Source organism: Uloborus diversus, chromosome 8 (genome assembly GCF_026930045.1).
Source record: "Uloborus diversus isolate 005 chromosome 8, Udiv.v.3.1, whole genome shotgun sequence".
Lineage (NCBI taxonomy): Eukaryota > Metazoa > Arthropoda > Arachnida > Araneae > Uloboridae > Uloborus > Uloborus diversus.
Genome location: NC_072738.1, coordinates 135,923,461 through 135,941,659, shown reverse-complemented (window position 1 = coordinate 135,941,659; position 18,199 = coordinate 135,923,461). Strand labels below are relative to the sequence as shown.

The 18,199-nt window shown below is 33.0% G+C and overlaps 1 protein-coding gene across 1 annotated transcript in view; it reads left to right on the top strand.

The window, feature by feature from the left end:
- The first annotated feature begins 747 nt into the window (after positions 1 to 747).
- The window catches only part of LOC129228618 (bone morphogenetic protein 7-like), a 38,849-nt gene continuing 21,397 nt past the window's right edge, over positions 748 to 18,199 (top strand). The window contains exons 1-2 of the mRNA XM_054863300.1: positions 748 to 1,016; positions 15,213 to 15,448. Of these exons, the coding sequence (XP_054719275.1) occupies positions 748 to 1,016; positions 15,213 to 15,448 (505 nt within the window). The remainder of the gene's footprint in view (positions 1,017 to 15,212; positions 15,449 to 18,199) is intronic.

The following is an 18,199-nucleotide window of genomic DNA, read 5'->3' as shown; positions in this document are numbered from 1 at the left end:
GGCTTTTTTTATGCTTAAAAAACACATTTATTAGGTTTAAAAAGGATGTATTTCCATATAAAGTGAAGCGTTTGAAGGCATTTGAAGAAATAAATTCATGAAGAAAAGGCATTTGAAGAGGGGGAGACCGAAATAGGCTTTCCTGTAAAGATTCATGTCCTTATAATTATTTGAACAGTTTTACAAACTAGAAAATGCGCAGTAAAAAAGCTTGGGCGTTTTAATAATGAAAAAAAACCTAGCATTTGTTTTGAAAAACGAGTAACTTAACATGAGTAATGCATAAATTAAAACCACTAGCTGTTGCCACTGCACTAGTGTTTAGCACTTGTAAAGAAAAAAATAATTAACAATCGAAGTAATAAAATCGTGCAAAAATTACAAAATAATGTTTAAATTTCCGATGATTACCTTTCAGCTTTTACCTAGCTTATCTTTTGGTGCTTGTCGATTTTATTTTTTCTTTAACAGTGTGAGCTACTACTGCAGTGCCAACTACTGCTGGCTACATCTTAATTGATTTGCAATTTTCTGCCTCTTTTGTTCATGTCGTACTGAACTAATTTTTACCAAAGCTTGAACTCCTCAATATATTTTTAATAGTAAAATTCATCTACGTTTCAGACTAGCATATTTGTTTGATCCAACTGCTGAACAACTCGGCAAAACTCAGATCAGACCTAGAACCTTGTGCTCCTCACATCAGGACTGCTGTTCAGCTTCAATAAGGAACAGCTTCAACAAGCCATGATCCAGAGCATCGTCATTTGCATCGCTGTGATAGTAACAGTTCCTGTTTTATCATCAACAAATGCAGATGAAGACACACTTAATTCTCTCCCGCATGTCATTCGACAACCATCCTCACCTCTGGTTAGGGTTCTGAATGTTTCGTCTACAGCGGGTCTACAAGAAGAAGCCATTGCCAATGCCTCTTCCACTCTTTCCAACACAAGTTTGACTGACATTGAGAATGACAACATCACACACTCTTTGCAAATGAGATATCGCGAAAGGTAAGTCGTTTTCTTAATCTTTACTAATAATAAAGCTGAAAGTCTGGATGTCTGTGACGGGCGTAACGCCTAGACCATTCGGCCAATTTTTATGAACTTTGGCACAAAATTGGTTTGTAGCACGGGGTGTGCACCTCGAACTGATTTTTAAAAAATTAGATTTTGTTCTTTTTCTATTCCAATTTTTAGAACATTTTATCGAGCAAATTATCATAACACGGACGAGCAAATTACCATTACGTGGACGAGCAAATTACCATGACATGGGCGAGCAAATTAAGATAGCATATTGACGAAAAATTCATCATCCATTACTTGTAAATATACAGGGAAACCAAATGACCTTTTGATTTTCTACTACGGGAAAAGCCGAGTGGGTTCCGCTTGTAATTTATAATTTAAATTAAGTGAAGTTTGAATTATTCAGGGTACCTTTTATCCAAAAAAAGATCTGAACAGTTCCGCAAACCCTTTCCAAATGACTGCAGCTTGTGGACACAGAACTTTTTACGTAGAATTGGTAATCACCTGCATTCGATCAAAGAACACTTTCAAACAGATCCCTTTCCCGTTGTTTTTGAATCCTCAACCTGTTATTCCTAATTGCATTAGGAAATATTTTTAATTCATATTGAAAAGGGCTTTGAAACCACGTGAAGCTTATACAAAAGTTTAGTTTAAGCGTAATCTTTCTTCTTAGTTTAAGCAATATTAGTTTAGTTTAGTAAGAGAATAAAGATTCACGTGTGAAAAAACTTACCCAAGAGCTTACATTCTTTTAAAATTAAGCTCTACAGCCAAGAAGTAGACATCTCAAAAAAGAGAGAGACTAATGGCTCAGAATAATCACCTATGAAATGTTCAATGGCAATCTTCGCCCTGACTCCCTCTCCTCCTGGGCACCATGGGAAAATCAGCAAGTATAGTCCCAAAACATGTAAAGATGCCAGCATAAAATATTTCTCCTTCAAATAAATGTCCCTGAACATAATCTCACTTCCTGATCACACTGTTAGAAAGTTCATTGTTTATTTGGACAAGTTTATGTTTTGCCCTCTAAACAATGGGAAGTCGTTTATACTTGACATCTTCCAAATATTGTTTCGCTAATATTTGAAATACTGCAAATCATCCCAGCATGCACTCAAGTTGTAGACGTAAGTATTACAAGCTATTTTTAAAAGTATTTCCAGTTGTTTTGAATCCCCAACCTGTTACTTCTAATAGTAATATAAAATATCTTTAATGCTGCTTTGAAATGGGCTTTGAAGCTGCATAAAGTCTTTGAAGTTCAATTGTTAAGTTTTCTTTGAGTATAAGAGATTTCATCAAAGTAAAACACAGCAAAATACATTGTCAAATATTTTGTAATAGGGATGAACTCTAATTACATTTTGATTTAATGCATTGATCTGCGATGAAAATGCTAAAGTGAAATTTTACTATACCCGTAAATTATTGTTATTTGAGGCACAAATTTTGTACGTTAATTTATATTTCAAAATGTATAAATAAATGATGTAAAAATGATAAAATGTATAAATAATGTATGAATAAATAACTAACAAAAAGCTCTTTTTTCCATCTAACTGTTAAAATCAATATCTTTTCCAATATATGGGGCACTTAATTTTAAATATTTAATTGATTTCGAGAGTTCATGTTTGATATCTAAAAGCAATTGACTTTTCAAATTTCCCCTTTAAGTATAAGACTCATTATTTCCAAAATTGATTCACTGATTTATATGAATGAAATTTTCATAATGCGAATACTATTATACTAGGTACAAATTATGTTAATGAACGAATTGTTCGAGGGCTATATTTCTGTGTTGATTGGGTCGTAGTTTCAAATTGTAATCGTAGCTCTAAATAACGTTCTTAATCAAGTTTTAATGCCTAATGTCTTCCTCTATCTACAAAGTTTCATTTATCCCTTACAATAGAGAGTTCTCTTAAGTAAACCTAATACAGTGTTTTCCTTACGATTCAAATGGGTTTTCCTTAACTTAAAAAAGTTTAAAATCTCCCAAATGTCGAGCTGTTCTGGACTTACTCTTTATATAGATTGAGTAGTATGCATAAAATTGCATCTACATATGCACATCTTTTATTTGTAGACTTTACGCAACTGTCTTTCTCATTTCATCATTAGATAATACTAGTTTTTCTTATCGAGTGAAAACATTATGAATTTATATATGGTTTAGGATTTTGTCAGTCAACATGTGCTACACTCGTGTAAAGTAATCACTGACCTACACACTGAAGGCACTACTTTTTCTCGTGATTTATCACGAGGAAATTTCGTTGAGGGGCGTGTAATTCTTATCATAAACGCCAGTCTACCTAATCCCTAATCTCTGTCTATCACAAAAGGAAAATATTGATCAATTTTCTTGTTTGTTTGTTTTTCTGATATCTTCAGGTTCAATTTGTCCTTCACTTTTTTTTTTAATCCAGTAACTTATAAGAGCCGAAATGCGGGAGAATTAATAGGAGGATTGTTTTTTCTTTTTGTGAAGTACAAATTGAATTTTAAAATAACCATGCATGAATTTAAATGTTTAGTTTCAAGAAAGAAGCTTTCTGTTAGATAGATAGACATAATCATGTTCATATCCCAAATTTCATTTTCAATTATGAATGAATCATAAAATGGAATCCTAGTAAATATATCGTACCAGAGCTAATGTGTTTCCATAAAGTAATTGTTTCGCACTTAATGAGGAAGTTTTTAAAAATAGTCAAACATACGCAGACCATATGAAAATAAACTAGAGACAGAAAAGCTTTTTCGGATCATAGTAATTTATTTTCAAAACATCAACTTTTGAACTTATGTTCATCACACTAGAGCAATATCATATCTAAGAAAATCTCTGAAAAGCGTGATTCTTCAAAAACAAATTTTAACTCTCAGGAAACAGATAAAGTTCGGCGGCAGCATCTCAAACGCCTTGTTTCTAGAAAAAGTATTTTATACACCATCAACATCCACTATCGTTTGGAAGCTAAAGATTTTGCAGCAGTTCAAAATCTTGCGTATTTTGCTAGACTTTCCCGGCTTTCAGCGTGTACACAGGGATGCCCTGATGGAAGATCACTAGAGGTCACTGTGATTTTCCAGAATTTCCTTATTCGGCAAATTTTGTCTGACGATTCGGAAAAATATTTACTCTTCGGGGAAATTTGGAGTTCAAATCGGAAAAACTATCATTATTCGACGAAATTTGGAGTTTCATTCAGTAAAAAGTTGGAGTTTCATTCGTCAAAACTATCATAATTTAACGAAATTATGAGATCCATTCGGCAAAACTATCATCATTCGGCGAAATTTAAAGTTCCATTCAGCAAAGTTATCATCATTAGCCAAAATTTGGAGTTCCAAAACTGAGAATTTCTGCACTCCCAAAAAATTTGAGTTCAAGGCGCACCTGTATGTACAAACAGCTTTTCGAAATTATTCTTTTTATACACGACCCCATCGTAAGGTTGTGAAAGTAAGTTTTCGAAAACAACATTCTAACTTTTTATTGTTGTAACCACGTTGTACCAAGCACCATGAGTGACAAGCATGTTAAAATTGATATCGTCCATCACTCTCCCCTTACGGAAGAGAAAACAGAAGTCCGGGGGACGGAGGCAGAATGGGATCCAGATTCATCCCAGACACAACAAGAGTGGTTGCAAAAATAAAACTTCGAAAAGGGGAGGGAGGACATTCCCATTCATGCGTGTAAACGTCTGGCACGTGGCGGTGAAAACAGACTTCCAGACTCGGCTCAAGTATAGCGTCTGCTTTAAACACTGGAATTATGCCAGACGAGCTGTGTGATATATATTTTCATAATTTTTTATGCCTAATAAAACTCGAAACTTTACAAGGAGTAGAAATTTCAACCTTGTGCATAAACAGTAAAGTAAACCACTTGAAACGAACAATTAGCTATACGAATTGCATACACATGTTTCGTGAAGTACAAAATGATTCAAAAGAGGTAAGTTGTGTAAAAAGCAGTGGCTGACACAAGAATTTTTCAACCTTTCGACTAGGGACGAGAGTCGACCCTTTTTTTATCATACCCCAATACACTACCAAGCATGTTATTTTGATTTTATTGTCAGGAGCAAAAAAACATTAAAAAATAAATTTTTATACAACTTAATTAGCATTATTCCATAATATAAATTTTTTGTAACAAATACATACTTAATTAAATTACCAGAAATCACAAGAATTTATTTTACTTTTGAGGAGGAAAAGGAGTGTTAGAGCCCCCTCGACGCCCCAACTGTGCGCGCCCCTGATAAATAGGTGGTATCATATTCAAAATCACTAAGTTTTATAAATTTCAGATGGTTTTACATCGCATTTTGAGTCATTTAGTGCATTTTTTAAAATTATTGCAGAAGACTATCCGTTAAAGACTTAAACAGTTATTTTGCTGAGTTGGTGTTCGTTGTAACGGGATTTCACTGTATATGAAGGGTAGAATAGATCGTGAGCAGTTTGTAATTTTTTTTTTGAATTAGGTTTTAACAGTTTTTTTGTTGATCAATGTATAACTTTTCTATGCAATACCAAAAGTTGAATCAATAGAATACGTCTTTGCTCACTGCTCCCTGGGATGTATTCGCTTTTTTCCCTTCAAATCTCTCACGAAATTGAAGTAGGGTCGTAAAACTTTCCCCAGTTTTTTTTAATAATTACACCTATCGATGACAATGTTAATAATGTCATGTATTTGAAGCGTCACCACGAAAGAGGGGGGGAAGCGGGCAAGAGCACCCCAGATGACCCCTGTTTGACGAGTGACACAAAGTGGATTTAACAGTTTATAATGAATATACAAAAAACATACTTTGAAAAATTTCCCAAATCTACACTAAATTATTTTTAATCTATCAAACTGGAATGAAAATAGAGCACTTTAGTGGAGGAGGGTGGTTACATATGCTCTAGGGCAGAGTTTAATTTATGTGTGAGCATACGGGAGCTCAGTTTCTGCACTTTTTTTTTTTTTTTCCTTTTTATGTGAAAACCTTTAGTTATTAGACTGAATCAAGACTAGTTTCACAATAAATTAAATGATGGGCTCTACAAGGTGCCCTCATTTCCTTTTTTAGAAATAAAACTCTGGTCTAGGATAATTTTCGAAAGTTGCATTCATAATTTGTACTAGTATTTGATTTTAAACTTTTGTTGCACCGTAAAAATGAAAATGAGTTAATGCGGAAAACTGTACGAACTTCAAGAGTATATTAACTATTAAAAGGTGTTTTTTGGGCAAAGGGAAAGGGGGATAGATCTACAAATTACCGCCCAGTTTACAGCAGTGCTGGGAACGCCACTGAAAGTACCAAATACACTGGATTTTAAGGACAGTATGAATTTCCAAAAATGAGATTTTGCTTAAGTGCTCAATTACAGACGCAATGCTGTTCTGAATTTCTGGGTGGAGTGAGCAAGAACATAAGGTAGCAAAGACGATTTTACTTTTTGTACTTTTTTTTTGAACTCTTGAAATTAAAAGATCTTTTTTTCCCCTATAAATATATCTTTTAATTTTTATTAAATATTCTCAAAGTATGTTAAATTAGCTGAAATATTGTGTAAGTATTGTAATTTTGCTGAAGAGTTAAATTTGATCAAAAATTCTGTAAAGACAGGTCTTTCAAGTTTTCCTTCTCGATGAGCAACTCTTAAGGACTGGGCTGCTGCAAATAGCCATGGTCGGCTCATATTGTACCTTCCGCCACCTAGTCTGCTTTTTAAATTTTTTACAATGTAGTCTGTTACTGGTAGCTCTGTAGAGTTTTCTGGGGAAAGATGCTGCCACCTGGAACCTAGCAAAGGATGTTTTTAAGAGGAATGGTGTAGGTCAACCTATGGAATGTGGAAGGCATTGATGTATGAAACATTTTGATTTTTAATATTGAAAATTATCGGAATTCATCTTAATTTTCGTGAACGCATTATCTTCCGCTATTCGACAATTTCTGTATTCAATACGTTCTCCGTTAAACCAATCGTATGATGCTGCTTAAGTTCTCACACGTAGGAAACCTTCGAATATACAAACAACCTCTCTTTATTTCGAACATCTTTCTTAAGTCTCGTTCTCAGAACCTCGCGGTTTGGCTTTAACCTCTCTTTACTGTAAACACTAAAAAACAAGGATGTTAGTCTCCTTTTTTTATTTATTTTTTTACAATGTAGTCTGTGACTGGCAACACTGTAACGTTTTCCTGGGAAAGAGACTGCCACCTGGAACATTCCATAGACTGTTTTTTGCTTGTTTTCGTCGTCTGATGAACAGGATACCTCTTTTTCTGACGAGGCCTTGCGTCATCCTTTAAGCTGCACCGTTTAAAGCTTCTTCTTTTTTTATTGTCGAAGTTGCCTTCATTGTCAACACGAACTCGCGCCAATAAGATAGCACGAGAAAGAGTAAGGGAAAAACAAAAGGTTCGAATGACACTTCCGCGCTTTCCCAGGCGTAGTTCTTTTTTCTCCTCCGTTTTGTGAATCGCGTGCAGACGAGGTTCTTTCTCTTTTTTTCCGATTTAGATGCTAATAAAAGACTTCAAAGTCCGGCGTCTAATTTGTTTTTGTGACAGACGGTTAGATATGGCTGTCTTGCGGGTGACAAATTAACAACTCATAAAGTCACGTATCTTTTAAAAAACGGCGTAAATTAAATAAGTCAAGTGAAAATGTTTAAAACATTTCCACACGTTTTAAAAATCGTTTCGTGCATTTTTCATTTAAATTGAGTGAATTAACTGACATTAAAATTAATTTAAATAAAATGAAAAGTATTTTATAACTTTGGTTCTCTTTTATTTCACACAAATTTTTTTAATATTTTAAGCTGATTTCGAGAAATAAAGTATGCCTCGCTCATCTAAAGAAGTAGATACGTAAAAAATAAATAAAAGAACAAATAAAATAGCAGTACCTTTTAAACAAAGTAGCTGAATACATTTTTTCCATCAAAAAAAAAAATAAAAAAATCAACCGCTTTCAAAAAGGAAAAAAAAAAATAATTCAAATTAAAATCTCATTAAAATAATCATACAAAAAAAAAGTTTGTTTTTCTCCTGTTGCCAAAAAAATTTTTAAGAATGAATTAATGTACTGTCAAAAATAAATAAAAACAATAAAATGTCAACTAAAAGAAATAATTTTCATTGTCGAAAAAAAAATCGTCTGCGCATATCTTTATGTAGAAACATAAAGGACTCCGAATTTCTCCGCCAAAAACTGAATACATAAATTAAAACTTTAACTTGGAAATAAAATCAAAATATATTTAAAACAATTATTTCACAGTAAAAACCATGGCTATGGAGTCAGAGTCGGAGTCCATCTGATTTTGGGACAAAAGAGTTAGATTCGAGAGCTGAAAGTTTTAAATTCAGAGACTCGGAGATGAAACCGGTCATTTCCCCAAAAAGTCCGTAAGTCTGCCAACATTTGCAGAGTCGGAGTCGGACTTATTATTTGATACAGGAGTTGGAGTCAGAGTCAAATATCCAAGAGTCGGAGTCAGCCATTTTTCCTCCGTGAATAAAGTTTTGCCAAAGCTAAGAAGTCAGATTCAGAGTCGGGAAATCGGAGTCCGAGTAATTTTAGGGCACAGGAGTCGGAGCCGGAGTCAAGAGCGCCAAAATTATTGAAGTCGGAGTCGGGAGTAGGTCGTCAAGAGCTATTTCCAACAAAGTTTGTTTGAAGTAAATCCGCCTTTAAGTTCGGAATCTATATTGACTTTCAGTTTCCCCGTAGGCGCTAATGTTAAGAGATTTGAACTGTTCAAAATTGAACGAAAACTTGTTCAAATCAAAAAGATATTTTCGATACATGTTTTTCATCGAAAGCTTTTCCCTACAAAGTTTGTTTGGAGCCACTTCGCCTCTAAGGTCAAGATTTATTTTTGATTTGAATTTCCCCGTAGGCACTAATGTTAAGTTTTTTTGAACTGTTCTAAATTGAATGAAAAATTGTTCAAATCAAAAAATGAATAACAGGAATGAGATGTCCTCGCCGAGATCTTTCTAACAAAAAAAAATTTGTTCGAATCTGACTATTCATTCAAAAGTTATTAGGGGGGGGGGGACAGACAGACAGACCGACAGACATTTTCCCCCATCTCAATACCCTACTTTCCAATTTTTAATTTTTCAATATTTATCTAACTATTGAGCAATCACGATTGCTTATTGTTCTCACTTGACCGTCCTTGATGTTCCGGTTCCTTTTTCAGCTTGGACCAGGGCTGCAGCACCACCGTCCACCGGCGGCGGCGCGGCTGGTCCTGAGCACTGTCCCCCGGAATCCACTTTTGCTGGGCGGTGGCGTCCATGTCCCACACACACGAACGCTTCAACACACACACACACACACACACGAACGCCTATACACACACACATGAACGCCTACACACACACGAACACACACACACACGAACACCTACACGCACACACACACAGGAACACCTACACGCACACGCACGTACACAACACTCACTCACACACATGCATACATACACTTACGCACCCACACACATGCGCCTACACAAACACACACGCTCGTGATTGCGAAAAACATAATTTGAATTCAAGATGCCAAAAATTCAAATTATTTTTTTCTTTTTTTTAAATTTATTTTTGACTTTTTTTTTGTTTTCGGGATATTTTTAAGATGCATTAAGCCTTCTTTCATGCTTTTTTCTTCTTTCTCTGACTTTTACTGGGAAAGAAGGCTAAAAAAGATAACCTATAGCCATCATAAATGGCCATAATTTTTTAATGCTCAACACACCAAGTTCTTTTGATGAAAGTAACTTTATTTAAATAAATTACAAATTTTTGATTGTCAAGTATGGTCAAAAGTTGGTTTACCAAGAACTTAATCATATTTCATGCCGGGATTTTATTAATATCAAAAGGGAAGGCGTGAAAATCTGCAATGTTTTATTTCATTAGGAATAGAAAAAGATACTATCTGAATAATGTCTAACTTACATAATAAAATATTTCGCCCAAATAAAGTTCTGAAAAAATGTTACTTAGTTAAGAAACAAAAGGGAAAAATGATCAAGCTTTATCTATTTATTTAATGTATGGGAAATACTTCTAGTTCGAAGTTTCTACTTCTAACCAATATTTAACACCTGACTTTTTGGAGAGTGGAGGGGGGGGGGGCATAAATTATTCTTCTAAAATAAATTGAAAGTTGTGGTTGCAGGTAAAGTGATATGATATTTTTTCAAAGGAATACAATCATGCTTTAATTCAATCGATATCGATATACTGCATCAAATTTGAGCTCAGTTGTATTTCATCCATTTTACCTTATAAGCAATGTACATGTTTAGTAAACTTCATCTTTAACTAATATCTGTTTCGTAAGTGAAGATTGAATGATTTTAGATGAAGCATATATGTTAAGTTTAACCTATGACCACTTTACCCCATTTTCTTTAAGCTGTTCTGAAATCTATATATATAAAAATGGATGTTGGTAAATTTGTTCCCTAAGATCTCAGAAACTACCCGGCAGATTTGGCTGAAACTTTCACCGTTTGTTCTTTTTGGTACTGGGGAGGTTTGTAGACCAGTTCGAAAAAATCCGATTGATAGTTAATTTTTTATTCTAATTTGTCCAAATTTTCGCTTAAATGCCCCAATATGACGGTGAAAAAATATGTGCACATATTAAAATTATGTGTCCATCGAAAGCGCTTATTTTTCTGCTGAAGATGGCATCTGTTACAAAGTTCTAAGTTGTATGAAAAACGAGTTATGAGCTTTTTTTCTTCCATGTTCGAAGGCTTTCCTCAACCCAATTCATTATTTAGTGTATCATCTCAACTCCCAGTTCATAGTTAGAATTGTTGAATGTTTTTGTGTTTCGTCTGACTGTTTGAGGCTTTTCTAAAGTCAAATCTTAAAGTAACGTTTTTTCACCAAGATTGGCTAATAATAACTAGATTTGGTTGATTATTTTCTATTTAAATGGAACTTTAGTGTAATTAATGGGGTTTTTCTTTTATTATTTGTGCTGATTGAATGCTTTAATCATTATCCAATCTAACAGCAGAAACCTCGCCAAAATTTATGCAGAAAGATTTCTGTAGCGGATGCATTTGGCAGTTTTTTTAACTGTCGCGGTTTTTGAAGTCAAAGACTATGTAATAATGTTTGTCAGCTTTCACCGTGTAAACAAAATATCGTCAATCAAAGAATTTTTAAAAACTTTTTTTACTGTAAAATAATCCAGCAACTAAATTAGGCAAATCCATACACAGCACAAAAACTTCCATTAATGTGACTTTGTGCACAAATTCAAACCATCGCCAAATTTTACCACTTATTTTGGAAACATTTCGGATGAAATTGTTTAGCGCCATTTTATGGTGACCAAAAGTATCTTAGCATATGGCGACAATATCTTTTTAACAAAAATTAGTAACATACCGTTTTACAAAGTAAGGAGGGGGGGGGCATTATCCAACGTATCCCAAAACGATTCCCGCAAATTCGGTAACATTTTAAATTGCACCAAGAACCCACAATAATTGAAATTTTCCAAAATAACTAAAGCAAGTTTAAGGGGATCACGAACACGCGGCTACATTTTTTTTAAACAGTTCGTTCTTTAATAGACATACAGAGAAGGTAGGACTCCATGTAAAAAAAAATAAGTATTAACTGATAAATCTTTTTAAACATGTGAAGTTTAATTTCATATTTCGGAAATTCTTTAAATTCGTATACGCTTAAATTTCGTGTTTTCGTTTCTAAATGAATACTATTTTGCTCTTTTTACTTACTGCTACTTTAGTTTTATGAGTAAGAAAGAAGCTAAATTTTACATCACATCAAAAAAGTGTGTTTTAAGTTATTTCACTTAAAACAGAAAACAAATGCAAGTAACGATTGTTTCTCATAATTATTGCTAACCCAGGCAACGCCGGGTATTTTTTCTAGTATTGTATAAAATTAATCCTGCTTAGCTGTTTATGCAACCGTGTTCTTGAGACATCCTGGAAGATGCCTGAACAACCAATTGGCTAAAAGAAACAAAATTTTACAAAAAAGTTCAGAATTTAAAAGTAGATAAAATAATTTTTTTTACGAAATAAAGTATTGCCAGTGTTAACATTTGTAGTTCAAAACTTAGTTCCTAATTGTTAAAAATCTAAAATTTAAAAAACCACCCTCATTCTTTCATTTATTTCGTATGTATAGCTTTTTATTTCATCTACGACCACTTCACCCCATTGACCAACTTTTCCCCCTATCTGTTTTATGAATTATCTCCCAAGCGGTGACTTTTTAAATGAAAAAATCCAATCGGAGTCGTTTGCGGAATTTCTTTAATAGTGCAATGTAAATATATTATTTTAATAATTTTGTGGTGAAAATAAATACTTTTTTATTTATACCATTATTTTTTATATTACTTATGATTATTTGATTATATGACTATATTTTTTCGACCTAAAACCAATTTAAAAAAAGGCTAAATATTATTTATTGGTTATATATCAATAGTGTTAATGTTATTATTGGTTTAAGAACGATAATTAATATTATTCAGCACACTTTTGGGACGCTTTTGAGAACATTGCTTGAACACTGACACATGTCCCTTCTTTCAGCAAACTTTGTAGCACACTTTAAAGCACTCGAGGAATATTCCTTTGCTTTCCCAGTAGTTTTTGATGTTAGTTTAACTGCATCCTCGTGGAGAAGGTGTTCATCGCCACTGGGCAATGAGCGGCAGGGCGCTGGCAGGAGGCCATCCTCTTTGGCGGCATTCGTGATACCAGCAACCGCTACTCATTAGAACAAAATTTCTAGTAGTATCATATTGAGAAATTCTATAGACTGGTACAGTAAAACCTGTCTAGGGTAGACCGACCAGTGAGTGAACACCACCCAGTGAATGAACAGCGCGTAATTAAAAAAAAAAAAGCTTCCAAAATTTTTTTTTCTGAATAAATTCACTACAAAAGCGTTCTTTATTGATATTCTAAGCTGTCTGACACCTGATTGGTTACTTTGGATACGTATTTTTTTCCTGGAAAAAATTTGAAATTTTTACTGCCGTGAATCGTTCTTTCTCTCTTTCAAAATAATAAGGCTGGTTTTGTGCTAGCAATTTTTTTGATACATATTATTTTTATCGATAAACTTTATTTTTTAACTCTACGAAAGAAAAATTAAGTATACATATTTAGGCTATGGATTTAAATTGTTTCAGTCAATGCAGAATGCGTAGATTTTCAGATAGAAGGGTGTTCAGTCACTGGGTACGAAAAATTGCGAAAACCCAGTGAATGAACAATGGCAAAATTTCTTTTGATTTAAAAAGAAATTTGAAGTTTCTTTGAGATATTTTCATTTTCGTACTTTTTTGTAATGAAGATAGTTTTATATGCTTATTTATTTATGTATTTCGTTATACATTTTATAATTTTTTTATTTTTGTCTTTGTAAACAATGCACTTTTTACTAAGTTTTATCTTTTATCTATCTATATCTCTATCTGTATATTAACCTACCTACATCTATTTTTCTATATCTTCAGCTCTCTTGATAGATCGACAGGTAGATAGAGTGATAGAGAAATAGCAATATATATACAAAGAGAGAGAATAGATAGGTAGATATGTATGTATGTTTGTATATAGATAGATAGATAAATAGAGGAAGATATAGAGATAGATATATAAAAAATAAGAGGTAAATAGATATATAGGTAGATAAATATAGAGATGGAATAGGTAGGTAGATAGATAAATCGATAGATTTATTGATAGAAAAATAGATAGGTAGTAGTTAATAGATAGATAGGTAGATAGATAAGTAGATAGATATATAGATAAGTATGTAGATAAGTAGATAGATAAGTAGATAGATAAGTAGATATATACATAGATAAGTAGATATATAAGTAGATATATAGATTGATAAGTAGATAGATAAGTAGATAAATCGATCGTTAAGTAGATAGATAGATAGATAGATAAATAGATAGATAAATTGATAAGTAGATAGATAGATAGATAAGTAGATAGATAGATAGATAAGTAGATAAGTGGACAGATAAGTAGATAGATAAGTAGATATATAGATCGATAGATAAGTATATAGATAGATAGATAGATAGATAAATATATAGATAGCTAGATACAGATAAGTAGATAGATAGATAGATAGAAAAATAGAAAGGTATATTGATAGATGGATAGAGATATAAAAAGATAGATATAGATAGTTATATAAATAAATAGATAGATAAATAGATATGGATAGTTATATAGATAGATAGATATAGATAGTTATATAAATAGATAGATAGATCAAAAAATATAGATAGTTATATAAATAGATAGATAGATCTCAAAGAAACTTAGTTTCTTTTTGAATCAAAATTTATCATGTTCATTCACTGGACCAATTTGTGTTCATTTACTGGTTCGAAGTGTTCATTCACTGGATCGGTGTGCCATTTTTTCTTTAAACACCTAAAAAAGTCGGAAGCGGTGCCATTTAGGTTACGACGATACTGTTGGGACCTAAAAAAGTATTGTTATAGACATGCTATCGTTATAGATAGTTTCATCGTTAATGCTGACATTTTGCTTGGGACCACGCAAAATATCGTTATAGACAGGTTTATTGTTATAGACAGTATTGTTAATATACAAGTTTTACTATAAATAAAAAAGGCTGCTAAAACTATATCTGTGAGAAGGAAAGCGATGATTTCACAAGTACAAATAACCCGAGTGGAGCACATTTGGAACAGATTCGGAGCACATTTCAGTACACTTTCTTTGAACGGAGCACATACAGAACACAGTGCACTTCAAGCAACTAGAACATTTATTTATTTATTTATTTATTTTTATTAAAGTGTTCGAAATGTGTTTCCAATGCGTACAGGGAATGTAGGAACTTGCAGCGTAATTTATTTTTTTCCTACGTTATAGCCAAAACTTCGGTATCCTGTTTTTCTGAACTTATCCTAGTACCCCCCCCCCCTTATTAAGTTTACAACGCATTTACCTTATGCTTATTTCCAATACATATTTTACTTATAAATAGATCAAATTTTACATTCAGGTCCAAACGTTTACAAAAGCTCTGCCATTTTGTTTCCTCTTTCAAATAGGAAAAAGCAGGAGCGTATAATAGTCATCCAAGCCCAGATACTGCACAGGCTTCGAATGGATCGTCAGCCAAACATTTCCAATCCTATCTTTTCCGAAGATGAACAGAAGAAAATTGCCATGATTCTAGAGCGGATGCATCATATCAACAACAACCACGCTCAACAAATGGATGCTCAACCAGGAATTGTGGATCCTCTGCTGGCCATGCGCAGAATGCAGAGTTTTTACCCCTCGTGTAAGTATAATATGCTCCACTAATCTTTCTTTCTTATCGATGAAGATAAATGGGGAGAAGGTTCTTTTTCTTTTAATGAGTCACAGGCAAAGGGATGTTAATGGACACATAAAAGTTTTGAGTAAAACGCTTGTAAATTAATATTAGGTAGGATTTCTTTCAAAAGCTTTTCCAAGTCGTGTTGCTGAGCAGCACCTATCAGGGCAACTCGTGCCATCTCTTGTCCTAAAACTGATTATAGTTTTTCCCACCATTTGTAATAAATGACTTTCAACTTTTAGTTTTGGCACTTTTTTTTTTTCTCGATGCTATAATTATTAACAATGTGACTTTTTATATTTTAAATTTTTATAATAAAAAAAAACAGAAAGGTAGGTATAAGGAAACACTATGACTAAACCAGTAATTTAAAAAGAAAAACATTTTATTTTACATTTTTGATAACATACTCCATTTTGTATTTAATAAAGATTATTTTTCTATTAATTCAAACACTATTTAATTAAAGATTTTAAAAAATGTTCCAAAAGTAATATGAATGCTAGGTTCGTATTTTATGACGCAGCATTATAATTGAAAAATAACATTTTGACACATTAGATCAATCAGTTGTTCCTAGAATAATTGACGGAAGACAGTTTAATGATTTCTGTGACTTACTGAATTTCCATTTGTGTTTATATGATTAAATCGTAAGATGAACAAATATATTTAATCATCGTGAAGCTACACAATCGCATTTTTCTTATTAATGTGAAACTCAAACGAAAACACAAAATATGCAACTGTTTAAACATACATTCAGAAAAGAATACTTAAATGCTAAAATCAAAAATAATAATAATAATAATAATGTGTTTGCGTCAATGAAATATTTTAATGAGAAACATATTTTTGTTTCCAGTGGGCTGTTTAAGGGGCCATTTGACCATAACTAGACTTAGTGCGCTCCCCGACAAGGCATCAATCTTTCATGTGCCACCATTATTGCGCTGATGCATGACACAAGTACTCTTTGACGCCCAGTTTCCACCAGATGGAGACACTTGGGCTGTCTTTGATGCGAAATTGCACAAGGAATTTCATTTTGCCTGGGGAATTCTAAGCCAAAAGAATACTCAAGGGATCTTTTACATGCCGCATAATCGTACGACATGGGCACTGATGATTTTCTGCATTTCGAAATTCCCCGACTAGCCACCTCAGGCAGGCCATAATCCGGGGCCAAGGATGATAAGGCCAGCGCCTTACCACCACGCCACCAGCCGGCTTAAAATATTAAGTCCGGCAAATAGCGTAAGTGGTAGTGCAGAAGGCATCCGCGTTACTGAGCCAGGTTCTAATTCTAAAAGGACCATGATATTGGTCAATCTTATACCTCTTCTAACCATGTCCTCAGGTCTTGGATCTCACTTTCAGTTGTAGGTCTGCATAGCAATGCATAGAAACATTTCGTTATCAAACTGTTCAGCCAATTGTAAAATAGGTGATTCTTTCAGTGAAACATTCGAGTTTAGATTAACATATTAAAATCAAAACATATAAAATGATTTAAATATTTTAATCAAACTTTTAAATGTACTATGATGTCATAATTGTTTTAAAAGCATTTGAATGCGTACTTCTCTTATCAAATACTTAGTCATTCAGAAAAACCTTTGCGCAACTGTTTCTCTGTTTTAAACTGTCGAAGTCCTATTTTAAGAGCTTTATTGTATTTGTTGGTATAAATAAACTAGAAGAAAAGCTCCTAAAATATCGTAGTTATTCAAAATTAAAGAATAATACATACACTAGCCTGAAACCAAATATTAACAAACCTATATCTAATTTTAATAGATTTTTAAAAGCTGATTTCAGAAAAAATGGTCAAAAACTTTCATTGCAATAAAAATTTTCAGGGATTAAAAATTCAGACTTTGGTAGCCCCACTATTATAGTGTTATACTTAAGGAAAGAGATCAGCATATAGGGTCATCATAAGTTGCCATCATAATGGAAGACTGAAGACTTTTCTGGGATATAAAAAATATTACTAATTTTTAAGTTAATTAACGTGTCAAAAAATTGTTTCAACAGTGCTATCTTAAAAATAGCTCAACATTTGTAGATGGAATAGTTAAAATTCATCTTTAAAATTTAGTTGTTCCTCAATCACTTTTTCATGCCCCAACTTTTGCTGGTTTGTGTTAGTATATAACTTTAAAAAATATTATTAGGGATGCTTAAAGTTATGCTGCTGTTTTAGGTGGCTTTAAACAAGGTCAGAATACAATTTGAAAAATTACTTGAATAAAAATAGTGTGAGTTTAAAGTCGAAAAATGAAATTTGTTATTTTAAAACCCCTTCTATGTGCTCAAAACATCGCAATATTTCTATCATTTATAACAGTGAATGCTACAACGTAGGAAAAACGTTTTTTGTAACTTTAAAGACAAGACAACTTCAAAACAGAAACTTCAGAATTATTGGATTATGCAATGAGCTGTACGTAACTTCGGATTTGTTTTTGTAAAATAAAGTGTATAAAACGTATTTCATAACCTTTCAAACAGAGTGCAACACTGAGCACTGGCCTTCTTGTTTTTTGTTTCCCTTTTTTTAAAGTGAAATATTTTTAAAAAATTGAAGTTGTGCAGAGTTAAATGACGTGGCTAAAAGTTACTCTACATGGCCGCACTACCAACTATGCACACAAGTTAACTTTGCATTTTTTTTTCAAGCCATCAGTTTTTCGTTTTCGTTGACTA